Source organism: Desarmillaria tabescens (assembly GCF_030435595.1).
Source record: "Desarmillaria tabescens strain CCBAS 213 chromosome Unknown EV420scaffold_61, whole genome shotgun sequence".
NCBI classification, from domain to species: domain Eukaryota; kingdom Fungi; phylum Basidiomycota; class Agaricomycetes; order Agaricales; family Physalacriaceae; genus Desarmillaria; species Desarmillaria tabescens.
This window is the reverse complement of record NW_026848360.1, coordinates 98,163-114,985: the sequence shown is the minus strand read 5'-3', so window position 1 is coordinate 114,985 and position 16,823 is coordinate 98,163. Positions and strand designations below refer to the sequence as shown.

Sequence of the window (16,823 nt, the reverse complement as noted above, 5' to 3'; positions counted from 1 at the left end):
AGCGAGTTTTCCTGAGGGTGGGTTGCAATGTCGTGGAGCCGTCGAGAAGGAGGAAACCACTCCCAGGTGCGGTAAGCTGTGGTTTCCCTCACCACGGAATTAATCCATGCTCATCCAAGTGCTTTGTAAGGGTGAACGTGGTCTGGAGAGCAGTGCAACGGGTGCGGGAAAGTATGTAGACCTCGTATTCGGCGCTTTGTGAGGATGGGCGAAGGCCATGAAACGACATAATTCCCTCTCTTGCGATGAGATATATCGTTGATGTTCGTAGGCTTTGCCCTAGAATAAAGACGCCTCTTTCCTTAGTTCGAGAAGACACAGTAGATGCCTATCGGAACGAGACATTAGATTTAGGCAAGACATCAAACGAACACGACACGTACAGCAGCTACCAGTCTAGCAAAACAAGACGAATTCTCCTTCACTAATCACCTCCAAAATGCCAGTGAGGTAGAGGAATAAGTTTGATATGGCCTTGCAACATGCTCATCCAATCTAGCCGAGATTTATACGTTTATCGATTCGTTGATGATGGTACAGAGCAGTGTCACATGCAGGTCGCCAGCCAGACCTCTGCACATCGAGCTTTAGACTAGCTGTACACGGAGCCTCGGCAAGCACTTGATAGGTTTGTGAGGAATACGATCCCAGCGAACCCTCGAAGGCGGAGTGTCATGGGAGCATGCAGGCTGACGAGAGTGCCGTCTTCCCCATCTGCACGAAGCATGCACCTCATGATGGCAGTATACTGTGGAAACGAGCAGTAATCGACTGAGACTGAGCCACGTATGCCAACCTCAGAAGCCCTATCTATCAAATCCCTGGGCCATAACTTCTTTTCCCTGCTTCGACCACGTTGGAGTATGCCCTTGACGCAGACGGTGATCCCCATATGTCGGAGATTCTGCAAATACCTTATTTGGGCAAAAAATTGATTATAATGCCGACTCTCGGCAAGTAATGTCTAATAAGGTCAATAATGCGTCACGTGATATTATATTCCACTAAAAAATGCATCTGAACAAGAAGGCCTAGGAAGGCAAATTTGGTTACAGCTGAATGTGCACGTCCATAAGATAATTCTGACCAAAAATCGAGGCACTCAGACCTTCCTAACACTTTATAATGTGGCATAAGTGCATACTAGAGGAGAGTTGATGTAATAATGCTTATGCAGAGTTTCCGACATATCTCGACGACTACAATGCGAATAGCATGATCTAATCACAAAAGTGGCAGTGTCCGCTCATTCGGAGGGATGGGTGTCAAGGAGAGATTAGAAAGTTGAAGCTAGTGAACAGAGTCAGGTCCTTGATGATGAAAATATGTTCCGAGGTTGGCAGGCTGACAGGGTATGCTTGAGCCTGCAGGTCGTGTATAAAGGAAGATGTGGGGCTCCCCCCAACAAATTTTCTACGTGTGCTGAGCTTAATGAAACGACACGTCAGATATAGACGTAGGAGCCAAAACGATAAAACACGTACTGTAAAATTCATTTCGTTGCACGGCGCATCCTTCACTGGATAGAAGCTCGCCATCCCTTCAAAACGTCGGGGATGTGAGAGATGAGGTGATTGTTGGGATTGTCTAAGCCGAATACATGGATGCCTGGTCGCAGGGTCCTTTCATCGTGTTGACGCTGTTCCATTCGAACTCCAGATGACCTGTTCAGAGAACGCCTTTGATAGGTAGTCGATAGTTATACGTGACACGAGCCCGGCGAGCTAAATCTCGTCACCTGAGGTCATCGACTGGCAACGAATGATATGCAAAGGACATACTCGAAGGGCGGGGATTTATGCATCATTATTTGGTCACGGTGGAGGTGGGGCTCATACTTATGAACACAGGTACCATAGGAATACGCCTATTCGGTTGGTAATCAATAGGAAATCAACGAGGTAAGATGAAAAGTTTACATGGGCTGCAGCACCACGACGTGGGAAGAGATATCCCGACAATCATCTCCATCTCGTCATTGTGCGACATCCGAAAGGAAAGCCGCTATCTCTCGACCCCCCCATACCAATGCGCCTTTTCTCTTCAACTGAGCTTTGCTGGATGTCGCGGGCTGTGTGCCATGGGCTCATCCAAGGCTTGTCGTGATGGTTGTCGATATAGGAAACCCAGCGATAGAGGACGATGCAAGCAGCTGGGAGCGGCTGATGGACCGAGCTAGAGCGAGTTCAGAGATTTGTGGCTTGAGCACGGGGCGTCCAACAAAAGGAAAACAACGCCATCCGTCCCCGCTACTGATGATCTTCTGACCCCTTGGCCTCTTCGAGGGCCAGGCATAGTCGTTAGAGAGGTGCATATATTGCCTGTTGTCGATGGAAGGAGTAAGAGGTAGAGCCAAGCCATAAATGCTTCAGGAGCGAGGACTTGGAAAATGAGGTTGCAGTCATTGCAGGAGCGATTCTGCCACATAATGAGAACGCAACGCAGAGAAAACAAGAAAGAAAGAAGGACGCGCGATGGCATGCCACCCTTCACGGTAAGAAATTGCCCGACAGAGTTGCTACGTTCAACCACCCTTGCCATCGCCTCGGTTTTTAAACTCCTGCCAATCATTGGTCTACGGATCCACCAAAACAAGTAGCGCCTTCATCGAAAAAAAAGAGCAAGACAGCACACGGCAGTGAAACAGCTTCATGCAGTGCCAGATAGATGATGGTGGCGGTGGAAAGCTATGAGGCGTGGGGAAACTCACATCGCCCCCATCAGATACATATCACCGCAACGTGTTCCTTCCACTCGTACTCTCACCATCGACCGTACAGCGCAATTCAAAGAATGCAAGCTCCTTCTCAACTTTTTACTCAGTCTCCAAGTGCAGCGGCACCTGGTCGATCTGCAATTCTCCCACCTCCGAATCTCGCTCCGGATGATACCGATTGGATGTCGAATGCCAGTGTCACTTTCAAGCTACTTGCTGGTGCAGGCGAAATTGATCGCACGGGCATCGCAAAGGCGATCGCGAATATTGCTCTCCCGATCCTGGAACTGGTTCAGGTGTGAATCTATGACTCTTGGGAAATATTACATACTGAAAGGGACCACCTGTTATTAGAATAATAAGAAAGCACAGAATGATCTCAAGGATACTATCAAGTACCTTGATGAGATGCTCCGCTATGTTTCTGAGGAGACCAAACTCCTTCAAGATGGTCAATCCTTGACAGATGCTTCAACCCACCCTCTGGCACGCTTACAGCAAATGGGGGATGAATTCATCAGGTGTGCCTCTCTTTGATCTCATTAAGAGTCAGGGATTGATGTCTGCTGTTCAGTCAGCTCAAGGTTTTGAAAGATGATTTGAACAAGGTCTATGGAAAGACTGGGTTTCAAGCAAAGATAAAGAAGTCATTTCAGAGCAAGACTATCTTAGATCGTGTTAATCAACACAAGGAATATGTCAAGGAAGCTCGAGATAAGCTTCTTGTGTGTTCTTTTCTGCTATAATATGTTAGAAGAATGTTAATCCTTTTCTAGACAACTGCTGTGCTTTCAGGTATCAGACAAGTTGGAGAGGTGAAGGCAATAGTAACTAATATTCAAGATCATCTGGTAAATCTTGTTGATTATTGCATTGATGCATACTAATATTCTCATAGATAAGTTCTTCAAGAATAACTCAACCTATCAAGTATGTCTCTGTATATTTTCTAAGGTATAATAGGTCTCATATTAGTCCACTGATTAGTAGCACTATGCTCTCTGCTATTCCATCACCACCACCTCTTGTATTCAAGAGTCGAGATGATTTAGTCCAAAAAGGCACAGCTAATCTTCTTGCTGATTCTCCTCATTCCATTATTATTATGGGATTCGGAGGTATGGGAAAAACATCATTAGCATTGAAATTGCTAGATGATGCAGCTGTAAAAAGCAAATATAGAGAATGCAGATACTTCATTCCTTGTGATGAAGTCTGCAGTGTTGAGTCTACTGTTGAGATATTAATACATGCTATAATGAGATTGATGAGGTTGCAAACTACCAGTGATCCTATCAAACAGCTACATGCTATATCAAAGCCAGTAGTTCTATTTTTTGACAATTTTGAGACTGTTTGGGATAAAAGTAATAATCAAAGTGTTCAAAGATTTTTAGAGCAGTTGAATGCTATAATACATATTACTCTGATGATTACTATGAGAGGAAGTGTTCCTCCAATAGATAATATTGATTGGCTAGAACTACCACATAATGGTCTATCACCATTAGCTGAATCTCCATCATCAGATGTGTTTATTACTATTTCAAAATATAATGGTGATATGAAAATTGTTACAAAGCTACTTGAAAAACTAGATGGATGGCCATTAGCTCTTATGTTAATGGCTCACCAGGCCAAGATCATTCATCCAGAAGTGCTTCTAGAGAGCTGGGATAAGGAAAGAACCTTATTATTAGAAAAACCAGGAGCTCAATCTCGGTTAACCAGTGTTAATATTTCAATCAAAATAACTCTTCAGTCATCATTGCTTTCAAAACCAAACATTTTCAAGTTGTTGAGTGTAATATGCTATCTCCCTGATGGTATTCCTACATGGTCAAAAATATTGAGCAAAATGCTACCAAATCTTTCAGAAAGAACTGGAATTGTGTCAAATTTATTACAATCTGGAATTATATATGAAGATAGTAAAGGTGGATTGAAAATATTGCAACCAATTCAGGCATATTTGAAGGCATATTTTCAGCAGCCAGATATACATATAAAACAGCAGTTTTGCACTTTTTATTTAAATGAAACTAAAGATAAACAATTGAAATCCTTGATTTCACAAGAAAACACAAAGTTTGGTTTAGCTCATTTAAACAATTTTGAATGGATATTTGTTGAGATTTTGAATAGTTGTAATGATGAAAAAAAACTAAAAATAATATATAATTTTTGCTACTTTCAATATTTGACTACAGGATCAGATATTTTATTAAAAAAAGTTATAGCTATAACAAAAGATCTAAATATGCTATGTTTGTATGCTGAAGCAATATTATTATTAGGCAAAAAATTATGTATATTTAATCAACAACAAGCAGCACAAGAGAAAATAGATGAAGCAAAGCAAATATTTGAGACAATTGGTAGTTCTCTTGGAGTAGCACAGTGTTTGCAAAGCTTGGGAAATATCTTGCAGATGATGGATCAATATCCAGAAGCAACTGTCAAGCTAGAGAAAGCCATGCAAATGTTTCAGACTATTGATGATTCTCTTGGAGCAGCACAGTGTTTGCAAAGCTTGGGAGATATCTTGCGGATGATGAATCAATATCCAGAAGCAACTGTCAAGCTAGAGAAAGCCATGCAAATGTTTGAGACTATTGGTGATTCTCTTGGAGCAGCACAATGTTTGCAAAGCTTAGGAGATATCTTGTGGATGATGCATCAATATCCAGAAGCAACTGTCAAGCTAGAGAAAGCCATGCAAATGTTTCAGACTATTGGTGATTCTCTTGGAGTTGCACAGTGTATGAAAATTCTTCAACATTGTCAAAAGTTCTTGTAAAAAGACTATTAAAAACTTATTTACAGCATTATATTTAGAATGGTAACTCAGTTCAGAACCTTGTATTCTTAGCATACATGACTTAAAACTTATGTATGATATAGGATGACTACTATGAACTATGTATAAATTAGCTGGTATTCATTATGACTCATGTACCAGTAATTAGTTAGTATATAAGATAGCTCAACTATGAATAGAATATCTTCTTTTCTGCCTATACTCTGTAATCTTAAAATTTAGATCTATGTCAGGCTAGAAGTAACACAACTTAGGCTTAAGAATAATCAAGCTGTGGAATGTTGAACAGCCTGTGACTATACAAGCTGATGTGGTGTCCAGTTAGCCTGAGTTTTGCTGAGTAAAAGTTTACTAAGAGAAAAAAAGTACTAAAAGATACATAAAGATATTTAAATTGCTAGCTTTCATAATATTCTATACTTGATTGTCTTTTTTTAAGCAAACATGCATTGCTCTTTTGTAACTCACTAGGCAAACATACCTGATCACAAGATGCATATGTTATATAACATAACCTATATTAATCAAGCCTTCTAAACACTTTCTTGACTTTATCTGCACTTTTAATCCTGGTTGCTCTGATAATAGTTAAGCACAAAAAGGTGCTTACAGTCACTACATTCATTGACAACATAAAATGCATCTATGAACAAGCAAAATATGCCTTAGAACAAGCTGCTGAAACCATGAAGAAGAACTACAATAAGTACAGATAAGAAGCCATCAAGTACTTTCTCAGTGATAAGGTTTGGCTTGATGCTACCAATCTACATCTTCTGCAATGCATGAAACAGCTTAATAGCAGACAAGTTGGACTCTTTGAAGCTATGCTATTCACCCAAGTTTCCCAATTAGCAGCAACTACCACTGCCCAAACCCAATCCTGTTGATGGGCAAAAAGAATACAAGGTTGAGAAAATTTTAGATGATCACACTTGTACTGTTGGTTGCAGATAAAGGCACAAGGAAATCACTGAGTATCTCATGAAGTGGAAAGATTATCCAATGTTGTGTCTACAACCTGTTTACATGTGTAATTTTGCAATCTGATTCATTTTATATGCATACTGAAATATAGTGGGCAAGTGGACTAAAATTACACATCAACATTAATATTGCATGATGCACTGACATGAAACTGACTTATAGCATGAGAAGCAGCAGAACATTAAACAGTACTTAGTCATAGCACTGTATCTGATGGGCATGCTTGATGAGAAGGCCAAACTCTAAACTCTAATGCTGTATGCTGTAACTTATATTAGCATTTGTGGGAGTTAAATGAAACTATGAAAATTGCATTGATATTGATAATATGTAGTAAGCTCATTAACTATGATGCATTATACCTGAAAATCCAGAGAATTTCTTACACAAGATGATATATATGAGAGGCACAACCTTTAGCAGTGAGATTTGGCTGAAACCTGTAAGCCTGAATACCATTATTTCAAAGACTCATTTGTTGTCATGTCTATAAGAAGTCTCTGTGGATCCAAGAAAGAAGTCTTTAGAAACATGATAAAATTGACAGTTCTAGATGCTTAGGCCTGTTGATTATTAGGCCAAAAGCCTATAGACTTATGATAAACATCCCTTGGCATGAATTTAGTGAGCTCACTAAGGAAAAGAGACTAAAATTAAAAGGTCTGAGCCAGCTTTAGAATTGGAAGAGCAATATTTGCAACTACTTTTGCAATTTCTGTATAATCAAGTTTGCCTGCACCTGTGAGAGGGTGGCAAAAGTCATGTACTCTCACAAAGAAGCCTAACACAACATGTGACAGGTGTAAAGGCTGATTATTGCAAAAAAAACCTAAGCTACTACAGTGATATGTAGCTTTTTATATATTACTAACTAATATTCAATAGATACTATCAAACATGTTGAGAATAGTGGAGCATGTGGAGTGACAATGAGAGGAAGGAATAAAAGGGGAGAACTGGGCCAAAGGCCAGCTCATTACATATGCTCTCCTATCCAACAAAGTTAAGCACTATAGGTAAAGTAAGAAATAAATGAGTGTAATATCTTTGAATGAAAAAAGAAAAGTTAATGAAAGGATGTATGAAGTAAAAAGAATATAATAAAATTAATTTTTGATGGTCTTCATAGTGGAATCTTTATTTGCATCTATTTTATCACCTTCCATATCAATGTAGTAAAGCAAACCATTCTTGTCAGTGTTAATACCTTTTCTGTGATCAGGATCTAGATCTCCATCTGCATTTATTGATCCAACACTACCCTTAATGAACTCGGGGAGATCATCTGAGAGGTATGTTGGATAAGGATGTAGATTACCAAGTGACAGGAAACCTTTGAAGGCAAACACACAAGGATGTCCTGCTCTATATACAGACTTTTATAACTTGTAAAAGAAACTATTAAAAATTTTGTGTAGAGAAAAGAAACATAGCTGAATAATACTTATCAATCCTGACAGTGAGTCTGGTGAGTGTGGTTGCTTGCAATGATTCATACTAAAAATAGCACACATCCCCTAAGCAACAAGTGAGTCAGAAAATAGCACACTTCTAATAAATAAATTCACTAAAGAGGCTGGCTGTGAGCATCTGTGGAATAGTGGGCAGACTAAGAGACAAACCTCAAAACCCACACACACACGCATATAAACTACACAAAATACAATAACTCTTGTAAGTTCTAGAGAGAGCAATTATTTTTAATACAACCTACTAGTACTTTGATAAATATTAAGTAGAGTTTCTTTGCATTCTCAATGCTTTTAGTGAACTAAGTTTTCTCAAATGAATTCCTAAGTCTAGAAACTTTTACAGAAAGAGAGTTCATTGGCATGACATAATCTTCAAGGCAAATTTAAGTTATTATATATGAGGGACACTGATTCTAACAGAAACAGAGATGACACAAATTGTAACTCTAGTGAGCTCACTATTTGAACAATATGGGCAAGCACTGACTTAGCCTGCTTGCTACACGACTGTGTGTAGATGCTCTCAAACTGACTTAAGCAGAATATCTCAATTCAAGAACACTTTAGAAGTGCTTAAAAACAGATCCAGAAGATGGAAACTTTGAAACAGAACTGATGCAGACTGAAACAGACAGATAGAATAGAACTTAGATTTCCACTTCAAAACATTCTTTGAGCAGACTTATCAACACTTAAACAGAACAGAAACAGTATCATTGATTTATATTCACTCTGATTAAGTTGATAAAAGTCTTATCCAAAATGTATCTCATATTTCTCTGAGTGAGCTTGTTCTTTCTATGCAAAGCTTGAAGTCACAAACTGATCCTTTGCCACAGCACTACCTTTCATGCATGCACCATAACTGGGGTTCAAAACTTGGCTACTACCTACTGTAGCTGGCTACTTATGCTACAGGAAATTAGAATTACAAATGTTGTGCAGTTGTCAGACTTTTACATCACTGCTGCGATGCATTGGTATTTTGGGAGGGTCAAATACTTTAAAGGATTTGGCCCCAGATTTGGGAGGTAAATCCCTGGCACCAAAACCAGCATCAAAACCTGGGAAGTTTTGAATTGGTATTTGGTTTCGGTTTTGGCTCCAGATTTGTATCTCAAATAGGAATTAAAAAACACGCAGTATTTTGGTGCGGATTTGGTCAGGTGGATTTGTACTCTGAAAACCTATGGATTTGGCTCAGGGATTTAGGTCCCAAATTGAGAAGCATAAATCTGGTCCCAAAAATGAGCGTATTTCAAATGGTATTTTTAGAACAAATACGGATGTAAATACCATACCAAAAATGGGCACAAATACAAAGAGGATTTGTTCCAGGATTTGGGTCCCAAATCCTGGGTGATCTGCCAGTGACCCGCCAGGTACCCGCTAGTGACACGCCAAACACCTGCCAGTGCTCTGCCAGTGACACGATTGGAGCCTGCTAGTGGCACGACTAGAGCCTGCCAGTGACCTGCCAGACTCGACACTACTCTGACTCAACTCCAAACTGCCACCACTCTCTACCGTTCACGGCAGCCACCAAGATCTGACTTCCTATTGACGTGTCTTCTTATTCTCTGCCACGCTGTCCCTCTCTAGCGGCAGTACCAGAAGATAATGACTCGCAGTTCCTCTCAGCGACTTTCCCCATGACTCTCCTCTTGTATGCAGGGGGCTCGCTCCAGCTTTCACTTACTCTTGAGTCACCACCCAGTCCTTGTGACTAATGCTCACAGTCCTGGACCAGCGGCAAGGGTGATACCCCTGCAACCTGGGGTTAGTCTCACCGAAAGGCGTCTTTGGTCTTCACAAAAATACATGTCTGCAGAAAGACTAAGTGACCTGGTGGGAATGGAATATCTTTGAAGATAAATATCAGGTATATATGTGTAGAGAATGGGATGTCAACACGTAGTCTCAAATGTCTAGGAGCTACATCAATCACAGTTGCACTGGATAAGGAGCGACAAAAGCTGATAATCCATGTTGCTGGTAAGGAAGCTGAACTGAAGTCGTCGACGTTTGGCATAGAAGTGTTAGGGCAGAGGGTACAATCTAGAAACGGTGTCAGTGGGTTAAGTGGAGGTGACACATAAAAATAATGGCTCAAGATTGCATCAGAGAGAAACCCGAGTGCTGTTGGGAGTTTCGACGTAAACGAGACAGTGAGCAATAAATTAAACACTGTTAGAATCGTTTGACCAGCTGATTAGCGATGCATTGTTTGCTTCAGAAGGCTTCCGCACTCCCAAACACTGCTTTGTAGATGCATCCAGGAGGGATCTGATGGTGCTGGTGTCAGGGATCGAGTTTTAAAGATACGCAAGTGTCTTACATTATTTCAGGCCACAGGCTTCATGAAGAGGCGTGGATCAGAGGGCGAACATATGTCACATCCTGGTCTATCTTTCTCGTATATTAGCTGATCGACAAGGGAACCAAATGATGAAGATGTACAATTTCCGCAGGCTTTCAAGATAATTCCAGGACATGCTGGTAGCTAGCTAATAAATCTGAATGTGCCAGCCACTTATTAGTCTGACTCGGATATGCATAACGAAACTGGCTTACAACCCTTTCATAGTCATTGACGTTGAAGGTCTCCTTCGTTTCATTTGCCCTATAGACCCACGCCTCACTATGCACCAAGCTGTTTGCTAGCTCTGCCGTAAAAATCATACTTCCGGCCACGTTGAACCCTCTGATTGTGTAATGCTTGATTCCACCAAGGTTTCGCGACAAATGCCAACCCGTGCTGCCAAACATTAAGATAGAACTATAAACTCTCGGCGACTTATGAAATTGTGAGGGTGCATGTTCCCGCCCACCAGATACGGACGCTGTGACGGTGAAGAGCTTCCTCGAGTATCGCTTTACCATGCTTGCCCCGAAGCTTTTGCTTTATCTTGCCTTCCTCGAAGAACGGCTGCCTACCAATCGACCGACATACATAGAATGTGGGCTTTGGGACGAAGATATCTAGAGTACAAAGATAAGAGACTCAAGAAACATGAGGAAATACACACACAAATGATCGCAGAAAGCACAAGTTCCGCGACTGACTTCACACCCTGAAGAACGGCACGTCTTGAGCTCGGAAGAAGGACAGATACCTTCCACTCACCTTGACGGAAAACCAGGACGTCATTAAGACAGAGAAGAAAATCAAGTAGACAGAGACGAAATATAATGGGTAAGAGATGAGAGAAAGAGAACCTAGTAAGCAAGGAACAGCACGAGAAGAGCTTGGATATGATTTGAAACCACAAAAGTGTGCACGCAATGGGGTATGATCCACAATGTCGCTGCTTTGAGGATCAATGAAGACTTCCAGACTTTCAACAAGCCCAAAGGACTTGAGAGCACCCGTCTGGTCTAGGATTGCAGTCTCGATAATACTTTCCTAGCAGAAAGATGGTTTGCCGAGCTTGGATCTCATCTAGACTTTGAGTATGAGTTCATATAGGTGGAAGTATATTCTAACATATGGTCACCTCCATCAGCGCATAGTTCTAAAGAAAGAAGGAACATCTTACCTAGGCGAATGGTTAAAGACAGCATTGTACCGGATGAATCTGTCAGACACCAGTCAGTGGAATCCAGAAAGCAGGTAGGCGAAAGATACCACAGTATTGTCATTGTTCTCGGCTTCTGCTCTCCAGTTTTCCGCTTTCTTTACAGCATAAGATAACATGGTGGTGCCAGTCCTAAGGCCTGAGGCGCTGCGCTGACTTTCCTTTGGTGCAACATCCAATAAATTCTACATTCCCCATAATAACTGATAGATACTATAAGCATACTAATAATTCGGATAGTATCTCAGCCTGTCAACATACGATAAATGCATTAACCACAATCGTACTGTCAAACAAAGTTCTGAAACCATCTCGCTGAGGTAGAGCATCTCTCGCAATAGCGCAAGGACCTCTTTATACAGTAACTCAAACCAGCCCCCACCTCCTGTAGACCTGAAAAATACCCTCAACAGGGGGAAATAGTGAGTTGGTTTGATCACCTTTTCAGTCGGGGGACAGATTTCGATCGAAAAAGTGTCAAATGTATAGCTTGTGATGGCTACAAAGTTGTAGAGGCTGCAAGCAGCAAATGATGAAACTCTCAGAGCACCAGAAGCCACCAACATGAGAGGGTCCCAGGATGAAATGATCTGATCATCAGCAGTCAGAAAGAAGCCATGAGTTATAAGGGTAGTGTAGTCGAGTATTCGAAGGAACCCTGCCTGAATGCACTGATGAGCATGCTACCGTTGACGGCCACATCACCATGAAGATTGGAGAATGACTGTAAACCCTGAAGGGATATCTGCTAAAAGACTACAGCTTCGTGCACCTTTTTACCAGGCCGCAATGTATATCCTGCAGCAAAGTGCTAGTAAGGGTACCAGGACATGAAAGATGAAATGGAGGACCAAATACCCAAAACTCTACAGGAACGAGATCCACAGAAGCGAGGGTCCCAAATGAGTGGTATCGGCATGTGAACTTAGGATTCCAAGTCTTTCGCTCTGAAACTCAACTTAGCGGTAAGCCCGTTGTCTAGCATATGGTTATAATGTTCCTACGGCTTTATCTAATTTGCCTACCCATCAGAGTCATCAAACTCTGGCTAGCAACACGGCATAAGGGAGCAAGGACGCAAAGGAACCAACATTATGGAAGGTAATTAGGATAAGAAATGCAGATGACGAGATGTAGCTACAGCAGTAAAAGAACAATGTGATCAAAGGGTGCAAGAATAGGGGAGGAAGTCAAGCGGTTGGATGAAGAAGTCATCGTCATAACCAGGAGACCTCAAGCAAGACGTCAGAACGAAAGGAAAGTAGAAGCATAAGGGACCAACGAACAAAACCTTCAATGCATCAAAGGCACCAAAGCAAGATCGACCTGCGTATTGAACAAAAGTCACAATTGGTGTGGACAGTGTGTCGTATTCCCTTGCATAGACGCATCTAGAAAGGTAGGTTAACAGACAACGGAAGGGGTTCAAATAGAATGGAGACATATGCAAGGAGAACATTGGTGACCAAGAGAAAGATGAGCACAATGACAGCCACTGGATAGTAATAGGTGGCGATGTAGGTGTACTCCTTGATCGAGTCATGTCCAAGCCTTATGCTATCCACAAAGGGTATCAAGTCTTGTGAGTATTCTCGAGGAACGACTATGTCAGTGCCACCATGCCTGCTGAGGTCCTTTGTCATCCAAGTTGGACCTTGTAAGATCTGATCAATATAGTCCTCAAAGGAATCAAAGACAAGCTGGTGAAATGAGCATCAGAGCAAGGGGCTGAATGATGAGAATGCTCACCCTGTGGGATTCAAAGACATAGCGGGGGATGATGACATTGGCATTGCCATGGATAACGATCACGAATGGATGATGAGTGCTGCTACTTTCCTCTGCATGGTATATGTAGCAAGGAGGAGGGCCGGTTAAAGCATCGTCATGGGTAAGTGACATGGTCGGACAAGACTAGGTGTGTGGTGGTAACCCCCCGGTCCTGCTTTAAATGGATGGAAGAACAAAGGGAGCAATCTTACAGAATAAGGAGACTGCATGGGAACTTTGTATATTACTAGTATATGTCACAGATGAGATAGTCAATAGACAAGGGTTGCTGCTGCCATAGAATAATAGACCAGTAGAAGTTGCATTCATGGTGAGAAACCATCTCAAGGGCTCAGCAGCTGATCTGAACTCCGTTTAGTACCAGGTCGTATAGGAAGAGATAGGTCAACTGACTGGTAGCCAAGTTGCATGCACTCAGTAGATGCATCCGAGTCACTGTCCACCATCCTCAGTGCCGTCCTCCACAGTAAATAGCATATTTCCTGATGGGTCATATCCCCGCTTCGTGTAGTGTTCTATCCCGCTGGACTCGTGCTATCGAGTGCTACAAAAGATTTAAGCTCATATTTCAAATTGCAGAAATCTTATCATATCGCTAGCATAGAAGTGCCCGACCACCATACCGGCAGGGGGTCATTATAAGGGTTATTTTACCCGCTTGCCCACTAGTTTGTGCAATAGCCCTACACCAAAGAGCGTCTTTCTGCCAATTGACTTGGACATATAAAATAAGGCTCCGCAATGAACAGATCCCTAAATCAAGGATAAGAAGGATAGAAGAGTACATTGATGCATGGTGCTAATGAGGGTGGAAAGTGCAAGTTGGAAGATGGAATTTGATTCCTGAAGACATTCCAGACATCAGCGGGAGAAAGAGCAAGCCCAAGGCCAAGTGACAGTGCACAGTTGGGATATACATACCTGATACAGCAGAAGCCGTGGTTCCTGGCAATGTAATAAGGATGGCCAGTGTCATCTTCTTCCATTCTTGGTTATTGTTCGGCTTCCATTCCATGCTGGTGTTTGATTGGTGACCAAAGGGGACCCTTCCACACACAAGGAGTGGTGTCAGATGACAAGGAAGCTTCAGCGGATGATCACTGAATTTAGACATGAACGCCGAGGTGGGTCGAAGTAAACAGGTGCTTCTTCACCTCGCCATGCTATGTAGAATATAAATATTGATTAAATTGGGTGAAAACTTGAAGGTGCACTTACTGTCTGTTCACGCTGCAAGGGACCACGCTCGAACGCTCGACCGTCGACGGTGACGGATATCAGGCAAGGGGAAAAAGGCGTAAGAAAGTGACGAGGTGAACCAGATTAGGCATGAAATTTCTTATCTCCCCGAGCCGCGGATTTAGCGGAGTCAAAGATTTTGGGCAACGAATGTAGCTGAGAGAAGTCGTTCCCATGGTTCGCTTCTCCTGTCATCGGCATCCACATTCAGCAGCACTCGCTTCATCTGCACTTGTCTGTGTAAGTAATTATGCCAAATTCTCAAAGGAAATAATGCAGGCAAGTGGTAGTGTCCCATCTTGAGGCTCTTGCTCACATTGAAACAAACTGCAGTGAATTTATTCCTGTATATTGGAGGATTTGGAGGCTGGAATGGACTGTAAGAGAGGGATGTCGACAGTTTCGAGGTGTGCTCCCATGCCCTGTGATAGCAGGATTGTCCTTCTAATGATTTCTCGATCTTGTCAGTCTTCAAATCCCTTCCTCCTTCCCTTTGTCGTCGTTGAGGTCGTGCTATGAAGGTCGTCGAGGCGATGTCTAATTGATACTCAAGGGAGTGGCAAAGCCCTGGCCATGCAGTACTGTCATGTGTCGCTCTTATTCCTGAAGGAAAAAATACACCTCGGGCTAATTTTATTCCATTTGTAGTGCGGCACCGTTCTCTCTCGACAGTAGTCACTCATGACCGTCAGCGTTCGAGTCGCTCCATACGGTCTTTTCTCATATTATGTACCGCCGCCATATGTGCCAGTGGGAGATGGCAGGCCAGGATTCGTTTCAGCTGCTCTGCAGGTGTGCATTTCCGAAGTACGTCTCTCCCTTCCACCGGCTAACTGGAGCTGAGGTATGCATATTGTATACAGGAATATAACCAATGCATGTTCTTGATGAGTCTAACTGTGATGGCTTCATAATGTGATGGTCAGTGCACCTCTAGTTCTCGCTCACTTCTGCCTTTACTGATTGTGATTTATATAGGACATTTCACCCGTCTGGGGCGGTAGTATTTGCCTGGTGGTCATGACTGGGATTCAAACCAGAGTCCTTCCTGATAATCCTAATTTGGAAGTCGCTGATGACTTGCCCAGCAAAGTACTCTCTTCAACAGTCGCACTCTCGTTCTCTTGTGCATTCAGATTTTCCTTCCGCACAAAGCCGTAGTCTTTTAGCAGATATCCCTTCAGGGTTTACAGTCATTCTCCAATCTTCATGGTGATGTGGCCGTCAACGGTAGCATGCTCATCAGTGCATTCAGGCAGGGTTCCTTCGAATACTCGACTACACTACCCTTATAACTCATGGCTTCTTTCTGACTGCTGATGATCAGATCATTTCATCCTGGGACCCTCTCATGTTGGTGGCTTCTGGTGCTCTGAGAGTTTCATCATTTGCTGCTTGCAGCCTCTACAACTTTGTAGCCATCACAAGCTATACATTTGACACTTTTTCGATCGAAATCTGTCCCCCGACTGAAAAGGTGATCAAACCAACTCACTATTTCCCCCTGTTGAGGGTATTTTTCAGGTCTACAGGAGGTGGGGGCTGGTTTGAGTTACTGTATAAAGAGGTCCTTGCGCTATTGCGAGAGATGCTCTACCTCAGCGAGATGGTTTCAGAACTTTGTTTGACAGTACGATTGTGGTTAATGCATTTATCGTATGTTGACAGGCTGAGATACTATCCGAATTATTAGTATGCTTATAGTATCTATCAGTTATTATGGGGAATGTAGAATTTATTGGATGTTGCACCAAAGGAAAGTCAGCGCAGCGCCTCAGGCCTTAGGACTGGCACCACCATGTTATCTTATGCTGTAAAGAAAGCGGAAAACTGGAGAGCAGAAGCCGAGAACAATGACAATACTGTGGTATCTTTCGCCTACCTGCTTTCTGGATTCCACTGACTGGTGTCTGACAGATTCATCCGGTACAATGCTGTCTTTAACCATTCGCCTAGGTAAGATGTTCCTTCTTTCTTTAGAACTATGCGCTGATGGAGGTGACCATATGTTAGAATATACTTCCACCTATATGAACTCATACTCAAAGTCTAGATGAGATCCAAGCTCGGCAAACCATCTTTCTGCTAGGAAAGTATTATCGAGACTGCAATCCTAGACCAGACGGGTGCTCTCAAGTCCTTTGGGCTTGTTGAAAGTCTGGAAGTCTTCATTGATCCTCAAAGCAGCGACATTGTGGATCATACCCCATTGCGTGCAC

The 16,823-nt window shown here is 42.4% G+C and overlaps 4 protein-coding genes across 4 annotated transcripts; 2 read left to right on the top strand and 2 right to left on the bottom strand.

Annotated features, from left to right (window-relative positions):
* Window positions 1-2,560: 2,560 nt before the first annotated feature.
* On the top strand, window positions 2,561-5,246 carry EV420DRAFT_1768692 (uncharacterized protein; the record flags this gene model as incomplete). The annotated part of the gene is made up of 6 exons (XM_060480981.1): window positions 2,561-3,012; window positions 3,071-3,237; window positions 3,291-3,441; window positions 3,493-3,567; window positions 3,615-3,646; window positions 3,710-5,246. Coding segments are annotated over exons 1-6 (2,307 nt in total), but the record flags the coding sequence as incomplete, so codon positions are not given.
* Window positions 5,247-10,637: 5,391 nt separating this feature from the next.
* On the bottom strand, window positions 10,638-11,693 carry EV420DRAFT_1485138 (uncharacterized protein; the record flags this gene model as incomplete). The annotated part of the gene is made up of 5 exons (XM_060470171.1): window positions 10,638-10,754; window positions 10,839-10,978; window positions 11,028-11,070; window positions 11,124-11,402; window positions 11,625-11,693. The coding sequence occupies 5 exons, from the start codon at window positions 11,691-11,693 to the stop codon at window positions 10,638-10,640; spliced, it is 648 nt and encodes a 215-aa protein (XP_060324525.1).
* Window positions 11,694-12,611: 918 nt separating this feature from the next.
* EV420DRAFT_1485137 (uncharacterized protein) lies at window positions 12,612-13,476 on the bottom strand (the record flags this gene model as incomplete). The annotated part of the gene is made up of 4 exons (XM_060470170.1): window positions 12,612-12,711; window positions 12,861-12,965; window positions 12,988-13,274; window positions 13,324-13,476. 4 exons carry the CDS (start codon window positions 13,474-13,476, stop codon window positions 12,612-12,614), a joined length of 645 nt encoding a protein of 214 aa, XP_060324524.1.
* A 1,809-nt stretch (window positions 13,477-15,285) lies between these two features.
* On the top strand, window positions 15,286-16,507 carry EV420DRAFT_1485136 (uncharacterized protein; the record flags this gene model as incomplete). Its single annotated transcript, XM_060470169.1, has 4 exons — window positions 15,286-15,396; window positions 15,583-15,696; window positions 15,932-16,234; window positions 16,337-16,507. 4 exons carry the CDS (start codon window positions 15,286-15,288, stop codon window positions 16,505-16,507), a joined length of 699 nt encoding a protein of 232 aa, XP_060324523.1.
* Window positions 16,508-16,823: the final 316 nt, after the last annotated feature.